The 16,253-nt window shown below is 44.2% G+C and overlaps 1 protein-coding gene across 2 annotated transcripts in view; it reads right to left on the bottom strand.

The window, feature by feature from the left end:
• Positions 1-16,253, bottom strand: part of slc4a7 (solute carrier family 4 member 7) — a 225,499-nt gene that overhangs the window by 31,236 nt on the left and 178,010 nt on the right. For both annotated transcript variants that reach the window (XM_084336015.1, XM_084336016.1), the window contains exon 14: positions 9,076-9,321. In XM_084336015.1, coding sequence (XP_084192141.1) covers positions 9,076-9,321 — 246 coding nt within the window. The remainder of the gene's footprint in view (positions 1-9,075; positions 9,322-16,253) is intronic.

Genomic DNA, 16,253 nt, shown 5'->3' with positions numbered 1-16,253 from the left:
AAAACAAGAAAAAAACTATATATGTAAAACATGAAAGAAATAAAATAAAAATGTAAACACCCGTGAATATCAAGTCCCTTCCTCATCCCTGTACCTTGTGAACATAATTTCCTTATACATCAGTTTGAATTGTCTCATGTTTGGACATTTATTTAGCACCACATTTAGACTGTTCCACAGTTTCACTCCACATATCGAGATGCGGTGTCTTCTCATGGTAGTGCGTACATTTAGCACTTTTAAATTGTGTTCTCCCCTCATATTATAACCCCCTGTTTGTAAGTGTAGCTGTACAATAAAAGAGTCGAGTCGCGCTGGTTCTTAATGCCGTGTATTGCCAAGCAACAAGTAAACAAACCACACCTTCCCCAGGAAGTGAGACACGTCATATATCATACAGGCACCGGCCCAGCACGCCCACAAGGCCGAGCTGTAGCCCAGCCTGTAACATCTCCCTTCCTTTAGTAAGTAACAACATCAATCCGTGCAGACCTAAGTAGTATCAAAACACCTCATCAATAACAACCACAATTAAACACAGAATCACAATTTTCCCACATTCCCATTCCCATTTCCTTTTTTTTAATTTTTTTTTTATATATCTTACAGTCCATACGCATGTGCACAGTCCTTGTGTGCTGGGGTGCGAGCGTGACTATGTGTATGTGTGTGTGTGTGTGTGTGTGTGTGTGTGTGTGTGTGTGTGTGTGTGTGTGACAGTCTCAGTTTGTGTGCGACCTAGAGGTTAAGTCTGTCCGGAGGCCGTAACTCACGGCCTGGTGTGTTACCAGTCTGCGGGGAAAACGGCGTCGACCTCGGGGCTGATGACTTTGGAGACTCCTCAGGACCGCTGACGACCTCTTCGGTGCTTCCCCCACTCGCAGGCTGTTCTGGGGCCAATTCTGGGTGAACTGACGGCTGGGGAGGGGCCGCTTCTGCTGGTCGGAGATCAACCCTGTTGCGGCGATACGCAGTTCCCTCCACGTCGACCAGATAGGACCGGAGTCCCAACTGCTGCAGGCACATGCCTCTTCTCCATCGGCCCGTCCTGTCACCCGGGAGTGGCTTCATCCGTATGGGCCGGCCGACGTTCAGCTCCGGCAGATCCTTCGCCGATCGGTCATACATCAACTTTGCTGCTTGATGTTTCACTCTCAGCTTGTCCGGGACCCCTGTGACGACCTGAGGTACCAGCAGCTGGTCGGCCACAGGGAGAAGGGTTCTCAGTCTCCGCAACATAAGCCGCTGTGCAGGGCTGCACTGCATACCCTCAGTGGGTGTGTTTCTCCAATGTAAAATGGCCTTCCAGGGGTCCTCTCTGGCCCGGTCTGCCTTTCTGCACAGGCTCTTCACAATCTTTACCGCCGACTCCGCTTTGCCGTTAGCCTTCGGGTGCCTCGGTGAGGACATAACGTGCTCAAAGCCCCACTCCCTCGCAAACGCCCGGAACTCCCCACCGGCAAACTGGCCCCCACCATCAGAAATGGCCCTGTCTGGGACCCCGTGGTGAGCAAACTGTGCCTTGCATCGTCGGATCGTGGTGTCCGCTGACAGGTCAGGGAGCAAGTCGACCTCCCAGAAGTCCGAATAGTGGTCCACCACGAGAAGGAAGTTCTGTGCTGCATAGCTGTACAGGTCCATGCTTACCAGCTGCCAGGGCCGTGTGGGGAGCGGGTGTGACATCATAGTCTCTTTCTGTTGTTCGTGTGCATACTCATTGCACACAGAGCACTGCTGTACGTAATCTTTGACTTCCCCTTGCATACCGGGCCAGTACAGTGTATCACGAGCCTGTCTGTAGCACGCCTCTGCCCCCACATGGTTGTAGTGGATCCGTCTCAGCATTTCCGGACGCATAGCTTTCGGAATTATGATGCGCTGACTCCTGTAGAGCACGCCATCCTGTGCACTTATCTCGTCCCTGATGGCCCAATAGTCCCGGACGGCTAAAGGGGTCTCCTCTTTGTGGTCTGGCCATCCCTTCAGCACGACTGACTTGAGTGTTTGCAGACACACATCCTCCTCAGTGTGTGTTCGAATCTGTGCCAGACGTTGGCTGCTGACGTTCAGATAGTCCGCCTGCCGAATGGCGGCCGTGTCCCACTGCTCCTGCCGCAATGCTGCAGACCATTTCCCGTCTGTACAGTGCATCTGTTCTCTGTGGTGGGGTGGTGGCTCTGCTGAGTGTGTCACTTATGTACATTTCGGGGCCTGGCTTGTACACCACCGCCAGGCAGTAGTTCTGCAGTGTGAGGAGCATGCTCTGAAGGCGCTTTGGCGCACTGAGGAGAGGTTTAGTGAAGATGGACACCAACGGGCGGTGGTCGGTCTCTGCAGTCACATCACCCCTCCCATATAGGTAGTAGTGGAAGCGTTGACAGGCGAATACGATGCTTAGACACTCCTTTTCTATTTGTGCATAATTTTGCTCCGTTTGGGTCAATGCACGAGAGGCAAATGCGACAGGCTGTCCCCCCTGAAGCAAGCAGCAGCCCAGACCCGTCTGACTGGAGTCGCTCTGTACGGTGACCGGCTTGTGGACGTCATAGTACCTTAGGACTGGCACCGCCGTGATCAGAGCCTTGATTTCCTTCATGGCAGCGTCATGTTTGGGCAGCCAGTGCCACATCACATCTTTGTCGAGCAGTCTCCTCAGAGGCTCACATACCGCTGACAAGCGTGGCATGAATCTCGACAGGTAGTTCACAAACCCAACACATCGCTGGACCCCTTTTGCGTCTGTGGGGTTTGGCATGTCCAGAACCGCCCTGACCTTGTCAGGGTCAACCTTGAGGCCCTCTGCGGACAGTATGTGGCCGTGGAAGCGGACCTCCTTCAGTCGAAACTGCATCTTTTTCAGGCCCAGTCTCAGCTTTACCTCTCTGCATCTGTCCATCAGAGCGACGAGGTTCGTGTCATGGTCGTGGTTGGCCTCATCCTCTGTGTCCCCACAGCCCACTATGAGGATATCATCAGCTATGGGCTCAATCCCCGTCAAGCCAGCCAGCAGCTCATGCTGCTTTCTTTGGTACAGCTCTGGAGCCACTGACACACCGAAAGGGAGTTTTAGCCAACGTTTCCTACCCCACGGTGTCCAGAACGTTGTCATCAGGCTGCTCTCTTCGTCCAAACGGCACTGTAAAAATGCATCCCGTGCATCCACCAGCGTGAATATACGTGCCTTTGGCAGCTTATACAGCACGTCATCCAAAGTGGGCATCAGGTAATGGGACCGTTTCAGAGCTCGGTTAAGGGGCTTTGGGTCTATACAAAGTCTCAATTTGTCTGGCCTTTTCAATATGACCAGATTGCTAATCCAGTCCGTGGGTCGAGTGACTGTGGTCAAGTGGCCATCTTCTTCATATTTATCCAGCTGTGCTTTAACAACTGCCTTCAGGGCCACTGGAACGTTCCTGGGAGCACACTGCACCGGCGCCACCGTGCTGTCCAGCTCAAAGTGAATATCACCGGGCAGAGACTCAACAGGGCTGGTGAACACATCATGGTAGGTGCTGACGAGCCACTCTTTGGTCAGTGACACCTTCCTGCAGTGCTCCACTTTATTCAGCTCCTCAGAAATGGTGAAGCGTATCAGACCAAGCCTCTCACATGTCTCCCCCGAAAGCAAGGGCCTCTGGCCAGTATGTACGACTTCAAAGTCCAGTCTGTGCGTCTTACCCCTAATGACGCATTGTGTGCTGTACACCCCCAACGAGCTCATCCACTCACTGTTGTAAAGTTTCAGTTTGATGAAGCTCTTCTGAAGGGGTGTTCTAGGTGCCAGTCTTGACTTGTCCTTGATGCTCATCACATTGCATGTGGCGCCCGAGTCGAGCTGGCACCTTTGGAGGCCTTTTTGCAGTGGTAGGTTGACAAACCACTTTTTTGCTGGCCTCTTTTCATGCAAACTTTTGCAAAATGGTTAGCCGTGCCACATGAACGGCATGATTTACCAAAGGCGGGGCACTGGTCACGCCCACGTTTGTGCCGTGTGCCACAGTACTTGCATTCACCAGTGTCTCTCATGTTCTGTGGCTGTGCCGATGTGTTGGCCTCGGATGGCCTGCTGGCAGGCCTCCGTCCATATCGCTGCCCTTGTGTGGCGTTAACGCTGTCCCCAGGCCCGGAGCTGCCGCTGCCCAGAGACATGGTCTTTAACCTACTGTCCATGACCTCAGCTGCTCGACAAATAATGATGGCCTGATCCAATTTAAGGTCCTTTTCTCTTAATAAGCGCCGTCTAGCGCCCTCATCAGTTATCCCTAGGACAAGCCTGTCTCTTATGAGTTCATCTTTAATAGCTCCATATTCACAAGAGGCAGCCTTTTCTCTCAGTCTTGTAACAAAAGCATCAAACAGCTCTCCATCCTCCTGTTTCAAGTTGCCAAAAACGTACCTCTCGAATATCACGTTCTTAGCCGGTGTGAAGTATTGCTGCAGTGCTGTCAGAATAGCCCCCACATCTTTTTGTTGCTCCACGGTGAGTCCCAGGTTGTGTTTATAAATATGACGACAGTCATTCCCCATTAACCGTCTGAGCGCCGCCGCCTGTACTGGCTTTTCCTTCTCGCTGAGCCCGGTCGCAAGAAGATAGTCCTCGAACTCTGCTTGAAAGCTCACCCAGTTGCCGTGAATGTCTCCCGTCATTTTCATTGGCTCCGGAGGCGGAATGCTGGATGCCAGTCGCCACAAACTCTCACCCAAACAACACATAAACGTCCGCTGTTATTGCAAACAGCTGTTTCGGGCCGTATATAAATCCTCTTTGGGTCCTCCTAGTTCCACTTCTGACACCATGTTTGTAAGTGTAGCTGTACAATAAAAGAGTCGAGTCGCGCTGGTTCTTAATGCCATGTATTGCCAAGCAACAAGTAAACAAACCACACCTTCCCCAGGAAGTGAGACACGTCATATATCATACAGGCACCGGCCCAGCACGCCCACAAGGCAGAGCTGTAGCCCAGCCTGTAACACCCCCCTCCCTATCAAAGAACAATTCTTGAATGTTTCTTGGAAGTGCATGACTTTTTGCTTTATACATTAATTGTGCCGTTTTAAATTCCACAAGATCATTTAACTTCAATGTCTTTGACTCCAAAAACAATGCACAAGGGAGTTGCCTAGGTCCTTTACTCTTTTCCCTTTACATGTTACCACTGGGTGGTATCATCAGAGAACATAATGTAGGTTTCCATAGCTATGCAGAATACACAATTTTACATATCTGCTGAACCAAATGAGACAGCTATTAACTCCATTACCGACTGCTTATTGGCAATAAATAAATGGATGAGTAAAACGTCCTGAAACTAAATGAGAACAAAACTGAAATTCGAATTATCGGCCCCAAAAAAAGAAAGAAAAATAAACGTTAATTAAGAACCTGGGAGGATTAACCCCTTGGATCAAATCTGAGGTCACAAGTCTTGGGGTTATCATAGATTCAGAACTGAACTTCAATTATCATATTAACAAAGTGACCAAAACATTGTCCTTTCATCTCAGAAACATAGCAAAAGTACGACCATTTATTAATAAAAACGATGCTGAGAAACTAATTCATACATTCATACAGTATGTAGCAAGTTAGACTACTGTAATGCACTTTTCACAGGTCTCCCGAAGAAAAGAGAGGCTTCAGCTCATCCAAAACTCTGCAGCCCGGCTGCTAACCAAAACCAAAATGAGAGCACATTAGTCCAGTCTTAGCTGCTTTATACTGGCTTCATGTAACATTTAGAATTTACTTTAAGGTACAGTCAAAGCCCTAAATGGACAGGGACCTAGCTACATTGCCAACACTAATAAATTACATGCCAGCAAGAATGCTGCGATCATCATCTGCTGGACTACTAGAGGTTCCCAGAAACAGTCAAAAGAAGATTGGTGATTCAGCCTTTGTCAACTATGCCCCAAAACGATGGAACAAACTCTGCCCCAAAACATCAGGGAAGCCAATTCGCTAGTGATGCACCGATGTGAAAATTGTGGCCGATACGATAACCGGTATTAATATTGCCGTTCTTGCCGATACCGATATTTACCGATTACTCTGTATAGAAAACACTTTTTTATGATAATCAAATAAAGAGCTATTTTCCAAAACGCATAATTTTTTTTTTACTTTTGTAACTTATTTTCAGAAATGACTGATATTTTGAAACTATTACTACTACTACTACATTTTTGTAAATACCGGCCCTATCTTAATATCGAACCGATACCGATGTGTAAAACATTTTTCCATATCGGCCGATATTATATCTGGAACTATTATATCTGGGAACTGCAAACAGATTGAAACTTTGAATATTTCTCGTATAAGCACATTCTCAGGGTGAATGTAACGTGAGCCACCGGCACTCAAGGGACTATTGAGACAACAGAGGGGCTTGTCTCGCTTCGCCAGTTTCTGACAAATGCGTCAAATCGGTTACTAATGTGAAAGATCGGATCGGGAAAGATCGGTATTGGTAGATACTCAAAATCACATGATCATTGCCTATTATCATTATAAATCTGCCTTCTTTATCCTTATGTTCTAATATGTGTTTGTATGTCACAGCCTTTTGTATGTCACAGCCCCAAAACTGAATAATTTCAGGTAATTAACATTACATATCTCTTGTCATGTAATTAACACAACATTATGTATACTTTGACAATAAATGAAATAATAATTAGTTCTTACTTGCTTGCCTGGGTAAATAAAGGTTAAATAAATGTTAAAAAAAATTTAAATTAAAAAATATATTATTTTTTGAAAACAGATACCGACATTTTCCGATATAAAATTTGTATGCCAATATCGGTAGGCCGATAATATCGGACATCCCTAGTTTTGATAATATCTTCTTCCTTTTTACCGGGTTAAGTATACCGTTGACGTTAAAGGATAACATTTTTACCTCTTATTATCGCATTATAGGTTATGACATGTGAGTATCCCATTATGTACATAGGAGCCTACCTCGACACTAGCATGCCAAAAAATAAGCAAAAACTTTACACTGAACCCAAAAGAAAAGGAGAGAAAAGTAACTAAAGTAAATAAAATAGTCAACTTTTGTGACTACCAAGGTAGAGGTCACTTCTGTGACCCTCCACGAGCCTGTAAGAGGCTCCAAGGGGAAACCCTCTTCTCGCTGTCGATAGACGGGGCCCTTGAGGAAAAAAGTGTTAGAGATCCATAGTCCGTTCATTTCCCTGTTCTTATTTGTATCTTATTTAGACCGCTAGGTGTTTCATTTTTTCTCAGTTCTAAGTCATTTCTAAAATATGAAGTACATACCCGCTTAGCTTACCCTTTTCCCCTTAATTATCCTTCTATTATTCTTAATCTTATTGTTACAGACGGTGTCCTTATGTATATGTATAGAGGGAGTAATGTATAATATCTGTTGTGTATATATAGGCATGTTTTGTTTGTTGTGTTCTTTTGTCTCCCTCTTGTGTCTACATATCCCCATTATCAGGTGTCTCCCAGTCCCAGTTGCAGCAGCAGCTGGTCAATCAGCAACTCACCCCAGTGCAGCAGCAGCTGAGGCTCGTCAGCAATCAACCTTCTCTCTCACTTCATATGTCCCATTGTGTGCAGTGTTAGCCAGAGCTCTGTGTTGTGTTGGTGGTAACTATGTCTCTGTGCTTGTTGGTAGAGCGCTCTCTGTTTGTGTGGTAATAGAGCTGGTGAAGGCTCTGGCACTTTGTGCTGTTAGTTAGTTTAGGAGATATCTTTTGTGTTCAGCATTATTGTAGAACTGTGGCTTTTGGAGCATTATTGTAATTGTAGAGCTGTGTGCTTTTGAGTAGGACCTTTGGTGAATAGTTCTTTATTGGAATCCTTGTGTTTTTTGGTGTTTGTAGCACATTTCTGTATTAATCCCTTGTATATTTGTTCCCTTGTCACCCAGCCTATGGTGATTCCTTTTTTCTTGTGTATTAATCTTTTGTTTCGCACACAGGGACATTGAGGACAGGAAGATACATACTGGGTCTACATTTTGCATCACGTAGGTAACCTGATGTTAAAGACACCAGCTTTAGAGTGAGCACCACCACCTGTACTTTTGGGCGCCAGCGCCTGTAAGGGGGGGTGGGTTTTCATTTCCTTTTGGTATTTCATTTGGTGCCACTAGGTAGTCCTCCTTGCTCTGTGTTGCTGAGTTTTTTTGTGTTTGTAAAAATAAATACTATTTTGCTAATTGTTTCCTTGGTTTTGTGTCACTGCACCCTCACCTACCTACCCTGTCTGTGGCCTTGTGTTGCGTCTCCTTACTGGGGTACGTAACATTATCCTACTATGGCCCTGCTTATTTCTTTTGTACCCAATTATGTATTTACTTCCTTACCCTTAACCCATTCATTATCATAGCTATGGAATAACATTTATACTATCATTTTCATATAATTTCAAATCGTATATTTTAATTATGTTAATAGGCTGACCACCTCTTTGTCTTACTGATTCTTCTGTTCTGATTCTTCGTTTGCAGGTGTGTCCCTTTTGTAGCGTTGCAATTTCTTTTTGTAACTTGCTTCGTTTCTGGATGTTGGGTCGCTTCCTCTTGTTCGCCTTCCCGTTGTCTGCCATGTCATCTGCTTCAACTGTTCCATCAGTGTCTCCGGTGCCTTGATTGGATTGATGGGGAGGCCTCTTTTAGCCATGTCTTGTGCCGCCTCCCTGGCCATCTCGTAGACCATGGTTTCCTCATCGTATTTCACTCTCAGACGGGCTGGGAATATCGGTTGGAAGTCAATTTCGCCGTTGAGGGTCTTTTTTTATACTTTTGAACGGGAGCTCTCTCCTGTCTGTGTCTAAAGCGGATGTCCATTTTATTTTATTCTATACAATTTTTATCTAGTTTATTTATATTATATTGGATGCTGCTATGGTCGAGGAACTACAACAAAGTGAATAAAAAAATTTCTTTGCTGTAAAAGGTACTAAATGATGCGACAATAAAAGGAATGTGAATCTGAAGTTCGAATTCTGGTTCGGACGTTCTAGCAATGCTAGAATATAAACCTCATTTGGGTGTAAGAGCTCACCCAAACATGTTGGAGGTATAGCCTTACGTGTAGAAGGTGAGGTTGTCCATGTGGTTGTTCATGTCGATGGGGTACATCTCCCCCAGGGCCACCAGCTTCTCTAGGGCCTCGTAGATGAAGATGATGCAGATGAGCGCTGCAAAAGCCTCCTCGGTGAAGCGTGTGATGTAGCAGACCAGGGAGCTGGCGTCAGTGGCCACCAGCACCAGGCACAGGAAGGCCGTCCACAGCCCGATACTGGTCCTCAGAGACAGGTAGCACAGGCCGTACTCACTGTGGAGGACAGACACCAACGTGAGGCATTACAGTTTACAAAATATATATATATGATCATATTTTTCCTCTACTGCCTAAAACATTTTCAAAAGCAACTACACCACTATTTCCATGCTTTTTATATGAGCTGGCTGCAGTCATGTGCAACGAGCTACTGAAAAAACATAAACGCCTATTTTATCAAAATTACTGAATTAACTTTTTGCAAAACACTATCACCTTAACTTGGTAGATATTGCCACCAAATTTGACAGTGCTTCAACAGCTTGTCATTTACATGAGCTTTATATATGCTCATATTCAGCCAAATGCTTCTAAACTCATTGGACAAGCTCATTTTGAGACTCTGGAAGTCTGATGCAGTACGATGAGAGAGCTGGGTGGACCCTCTACTTAGAGAGGCTTAGATAAAAAAATGCAGGATGCAGAAAGGTGTTTGATAAGACATGGGGACCGGTGTTGGATTACTTAAAGGGTCTGAGGGAGGATGAAGATGGTATATAAGTTCACAGTGTTATTCTTGCAATATATATTCTCCGTTTTGTCTTGGCTTTTTGCCTTTTTCTATTGTTTTGGTCTTTTGGTCTCATTCCTATTTTCCAGCAATAATCTATCTTATTTAGCTATCCTGTTCATTTGTATGTATAAATCCTCCAAATGAAAGAATGTTTGTTGTTATATGCCGCTGTAAAAATTGTCTTTGAAGAAAAAGAAAAACAAGTTTGCTCGTGTGCATCAATATGGAAAGTATCCAAGTAACCCTGCAATAAAAATTATTATAAAAAAAGAACTCATTGGACAGCACTTCACAGTGCAGATGGACAATGACCGGAAGCATACTGCGAAAGCAACCAAAGAGTTTTTTAAGGCAAAGAAGTGGAAGCATCACTAGGGATGAAACCTCATTGTCTGGTGATGTCTATGGGTTCCAGACTTCAGGCTGTCATCAACTGCAAAGGATTTGAAAACCAAGTATCAAAAGTGACTATTTTATTTATGAGTCATTAGGGGTGTGCACATGTGTAGAATGTAAATAGATTTAGATGTAAATACGCTCAAATTAAAGCTGAAAGTCTGCACTTAAAGCACATCTTCTCGATTGTTTCTTTTCAAGTCTATTGTGATGGTGTAAGGAGCCAAAATTAGGGAAATGGTGTCAATGTCCAAATATTTTTGGACCCGACTGTATATATATTTCCATTTCATGGGGTATTCTATGTGAAAATAAAACAAACCTCACCCTAAAAAAGTATTTTTAAAATAACCCGACAGAAACGTGACGGAAACTAATGTCCTCTGTAAAAGACAAACTCTACTTTTGTGTTCTAATGAACATGCACATTTGCTAATTCTTTTGAATGAAATATTAGCAATTTAGCCATTATGTTATATTCATTATGTAAAATGTATTTTAGATAAGATGAAAGGAAAATGTTCCCCCCTATTCAATGGTGGTACATGCCCTTAACACATTGTGTGCTAGCCGGATATGACGATTTATCGATTGGATGCCAGCACGTTAATCAATGGGAGGATGAGCACATTTGCGAGCGATTAAACTATATCTTAAATTATGGCTATGTGTCTAATACACCCGTCGCTTATCAATGACTTGCTTGCAGTCAACATGTATGAAACGGATTGTTTTTTCATCAGTACATTTCCGTTTTATACAACTCTGATTAACCCAAAACTGCTAACAGTTGCAGATCGGATGTTCTGCAAAAAGATGAATCCAATTCCTGATCGCCATTCCAAATATTGATCGCGTTTATTGATCAAACGTTATAGTCTGAAACGCATAATCAAAAGCTGCTGAGTTTTTCTCTGATGCACATGTCCACTCAATCCAATCCACGATAGGGGGCGGTATTTGCCCTTTTCGAGCTCAGAGCCATTCCCAATGATAACGTTAGGCTGGACGGATGAAAAATTAATAGATATCGCTAATAAAAGAAATAACGATTAAACAACGAGAAATCTCGTTATTGGCAACCAACGCATGTGTTAATAAGAAGCATGTGTGCGTTTCCTCTTTTTTTTTTATATTTTTCCCCCTCCTTTTTCCTCCGTTTTTCTCCCATCCCAATGTTAGTCGTTATGCCAATTCCCAATCCCCTTCCTGGTCGCTGAAAAATCGGGAAAAAGGAGGGGAAGAAAGATAAAAAATAAAAATAAAAAAAAAGATATAAGATTAAAAACATAGTAAAGCAATGAAAGTAATAAAAACAGGTAGGACACAGTAAAACAAAGAGGATAGAAGGGCCAGGGGTCTAGAGGTGATTAAGTGGGGGGGAAGGCCAAGGAGAACAGGTAGGTTTTTAAAAGTGATTTAAAAGCCTGCACGGTCTGGGCGGTCCGTACGCTGAGGGGGAGGCTGTTCCACAATCTAGGCGCTGCGGTGGAATCAGACAAGATGATAGATACCAATTTCCTCTGTGCGTTCAGTAAAAAAGCAAGCTAGCCTAGTGTTGTGGAAAATGTAAAGAGAGTAACTCGGGGAAAGTGCTTTGATTGATTGATTGAAAACTTTATTAACAGATTGCAGAATGGGTACAGTACAGTACAGCTCAATACATACAATTGTTAAGGGGATGCAGACCAGAGAAAGACTTTCGTTTCGTTTACATCAGGGTCCCCCATTTTCAATTCATCATAACATATATGACATACACAACATACAGATAGACAGTACTGTTACATCTATACATTTATGCAAATACAGTACCGTTTGTGATACAAAAATAGTCTAGAAAAGAGAGTATATACAATTGACGTAGAAACTGTACATTGGAGGAGGTTGGGTAGGTGGGGTGGGGGGTTGGGTGGGTGGGGGGGGGGGGGGACTGTACATTGGAGGTGGTTGGGTGGGTTGGGTAGGAGGGGTGGGTGGGGGACACTGTACAACTGTACAAGCAAAACTGTACATTGGAATATTGACAAAACCATACTTGGTAATTTACTGTCCATTGGAGGGGGTTGGGTTAGGACATTTACAGGGGCCAGTTTCGAATTGCAGTCTCCCGTAGGTGTTCTTTGAGAGTGGTTTTGAAAGTGGGTAGTGATTCACATTCCTTTACAGCTTTGGGTAGGGCGTTCCACATTGATGTGGCATAATTGCGAAACTGGTTTAGTCCCTTGTTTGAGCCGAATCTGGGTTTAACATGATTTGTGCAGCTCCCTCTGGTGTTGTGATCGTGACCTTTGGGAAGTATTTTGACATGTACATGGGTACCTTGGTCGTGTAGTGTATCTTGTAGATCAGGCCCATTGCAAGTTGCTGTACTCTGTTGTCTACTCTAAGCCATCCTAGGTTGTCAAAGTGGGCAGGGGTGAGGTGGGTTCTAGGAGTAAGGTCAAGCAGTAGTCTGACCAGTTTGTTTTGAGATGTTTGTAATTTAGTTTTTAGCGCCTTTGAGGTGCTTTGGTACCATGAGGTGCAAGCATAGTCGTAGTACCCTTGAATGAGTGCTCCTGCCAGTCTTCAGGGTATTCTTGTTTACCAGAGAGGAGATCCGGTACAAGAATCGAGGGGTAGGGGGGTCTGTCATGGAGCCGATTAGAACCAATGAATTCTGTCTCTGAGGCGTCTGTATAGGAAATGTTTCAGAGAACAGCTGGAAATGTAGAAAGAAGTGTTTATGGACCAGGATAAGGACTCCGTTTCCCCGGGAGAAGCAAGGCCTGGAGGGACAGGGTGGTTATGGCTATGGTCATGAGGACGGTAGGAACACGGTATGGTAGAGATGTGAAAAAGGAGGAAGAGGAGGGATGAGTGAGGCTATGCAATGTTTGTTTTCCTCTCTTTTTCTTTAGGATGAGAGACTATTACTGGACTGTGAACGATAAGGATCGATGTTGTTGGAATATTATGTCATTTCTCATTTCAGTCTGTAACGGGTATTGCTTGGGTGGCTGTTCTATATAGATGCATATATGTACTACATGTATCACCCATACGGTTCACTATACGAGGGTTTTCGGTTTTCACCACAGCATTTAATTACAGAATGAACTACAAACCGTTCTATGTGATTTTGGTATCTGTAATTCTCATTTGCTTACATTCACATTTTCATGTTCAACTAGGATGGGTGGGGCTGTGTGATTCAACATAAAGTTGTTATACAGACAAAGTTGTTATTCAGAGTGGCTAAACAAAGATTGCTTAATCACTCAATCAATGATTTCTGGTAAATGACTAGGGAGAGTGCCAACTGTTGCTGTGTTCCTGACCTTTGTCCCCTGTCTCACGATCAGTGAGACGATGAGTATTAACACATCGTATTAACACTTTGGGTGCCAAAAACAAGTTAAGTCGTTTCTGGGCCTAAGTTGTTCAGTGCCAAAAACGACTTACAGTAAGTCGTTTATTGGTAGCTTTTCCTTTTTTTGATATTTTTATTCATTATCCACCCAGGGAGCCTGTTGTTACCATAGGGAATGAGTCTGAGGTCGCCAAGGTGCAATACCGGCCGCATCCCGCTAGACGGCGGTATCGAGCACCCTTTGTTACCTTGTATCTTCGCCTGTGGGACGGCCAAATGTCTCTGGTTTCATTTTTCCTTGTCGGCCGAGGCGAACGGTTGTCCTGGTTCCATTGAAGCGTGTCAAATATCCCCGATCCATATGTTGTGGTGGATTATGCCGTGGACCAAATCGACATTGGATGTACCAGATGGCGATCAAACAATTGGAATATTATTTTTGGAATACTCCCGATCACAGGTAAGAACGATCTGACGTAAATTTTTGCTTGATCCTGCAATGCTTTTATACCGATCGGGCTGATACGCGTGTTTAGTGTTCAATACGAATGCCGTTACTGACAGTCAAATAATCAGAAACGACCCCCCCCCCCCCCCCCCTTTTCATGCATTCATGATGGAACATAATACCTATGACATAGATCTGATTTTGGAATAATAGCGTGTACAGGCAAGAAATGGCAACGTCTATAGTGGAATTGGCGTATAGGATTATAACTCAGCAGTTCATGAATTACGCTAGACCGCTCTAAAACCATACTTATATTCACCACGGTATAACACGGGAACGTATGGATGGAATTTTTTAATTTTTTTCACATATTGAACGATAGATAGGTGATGTCAAATGGGCCATAGTATTGTATCCATAGCTATAATATAGAATATAGTTATAGCTCTACAAACAAGGTGATGGATCCCTATCTATCTAGCGGTGGCATTGCTACAGAGGCCTGCGTCTAATGGCTGGCACTGAAAGTGTTAAGGCTGAGACCACTTATCGAAAAGTTTTAAATACTTTTTTTCTTAAAAAAGAAAGAAATATATTATTTAAAGATCCTGTGTCTTATAAATGGCCTTTTCCAGTGTTTAGCATTCTAGCAATGGGGGTTTGCATCAATGGGGTCTGTGTCTCTAATTCTCATTTTGGCGGATTGCTCCAATTCAGTTGAGACAATATCCTCCCCCAGTGAACTGAGCCATTCTGATTTGACTCGCTATCCTACGTAGCAAGGAGCTGATCTGCATAACTAACACCCCCTCTATGGTTGTAGCGCACTCAACAACAGAGCAAGTGGAAATACTGACACTTCCTCAAACGGGTTGCACGGGTGCCGACAGAGACAGCAGAGAACGAGCGAGCGAGAGAGAGGGAGAGAGATAGAGAGAGATAGAGAGAGAGGGACACGGAGCATTTACACACAACCTCCCGACCGTGCACGCGGGGCAGGAGCTTCTGTGTGTGTGTTTCCCCGAGAGAAGCTCCTGCCCTGCGGTCGGGAGGTTGTGTGTAAATGCTCCGTGTCCCTCTCTCTCTCTCCCCCTCGCAGTCGGGAGCACTCTCATATCACTGTCAAAATATCATTGCGCACGCCCGTATTCCGATCCATGCAATAATATTCACAGGGGTATATATTGTCATTTGAAACAAGTTACCAATGCATTGTCCCGTGGGATTATGCCCCCCCCCGCAGCGAAATTAATTAGTATCCCCCTCAATCTCTCTATTCTCTCTCTCTATCTGCCAGTGCAGACTGTGGGTGACTGTCACTCAAAACGGTTATGGGCGGAACCCAGCCCAAAACAGCTTGAAATCTTGAAGTGGAAAAATGCTGCTTTAGAGTACTTGATTAGAAATACAAAACAATGATTTTTTTTTAAAAAACTTTACAGATGTGTTCCATACTCACAGGAATTGTGTAAAGTTGCCCAAATAGTGAAAGGAATAGCAAGAGATGTCCCCTTTAACGTTTGTGTGTGTGTGTGTGTCGTGGGCCAACTACAGCATTGCAAAAACTACAGTGAGTGCATGTGACACACACACAAACTAACATTAAATAATAAAAAATAAAAATTTAAGAAAAAAGTATTCTAAATTTTTTTTAAAGGGGAACTCCAACATTTTGGGAAATTAGCTTATTTAACATCTTCCCTGGAGTTAGACAAGAAGATACATACCTTTTTTGTCTCTGTGCGTGCATTTTAGCTTTGGGAATAGACGCTCCGTTAGCATAGCTTAGCTTCATCACTGGAAGTGAGGCAGGACAGTAGCCTTACAGTGCCTTACAGTGTATTGCAAGGTCTGACATTGACCAAACTTGATATGCATGACCTTGGTGGGCTCTAGGTCAACTCCTGAAAAGGGGGTCAATGTCAGACTTTGCAATCAAAAGTTAGGGGGCTAATAACCCTTGCCATAATTTCAGTGCGCCCCCTAACTTTTGATTGCAAGGTCTGACATTGACCCCCTTTTCAGGAGTTGACCTAGAGCCCACCAAGGTCATGCATATCACATTTGGTCAATGTCAGACCTTGCAATACACTGTAAGGCACTGTAAGGCTACTGTCCTGCCTCACTTCCAGTGATGAAGCTAAGCTATGCTAACGGAGCGTCTATTCCCAAAGCTAAAATGCACGCACAGAGACAAAAAAGGTATGTAT

This window comes from Notolepis coatsorum (assembly GCF_963971535.1).
Source record: "Notolepis coatsorum genome assembly, chromosome: 19".
Lineage (NCBI taxonomy): Eukaryota > Metazoa > Chordata > Actinopteri > Aulopiformes > Paralepididae > Notolepis > Notolepis coatsorum.
Note: the sequence above shows the minus strand (reverse complement) of the source record. Positions and strands in the feature narration are given on the sequence as shown.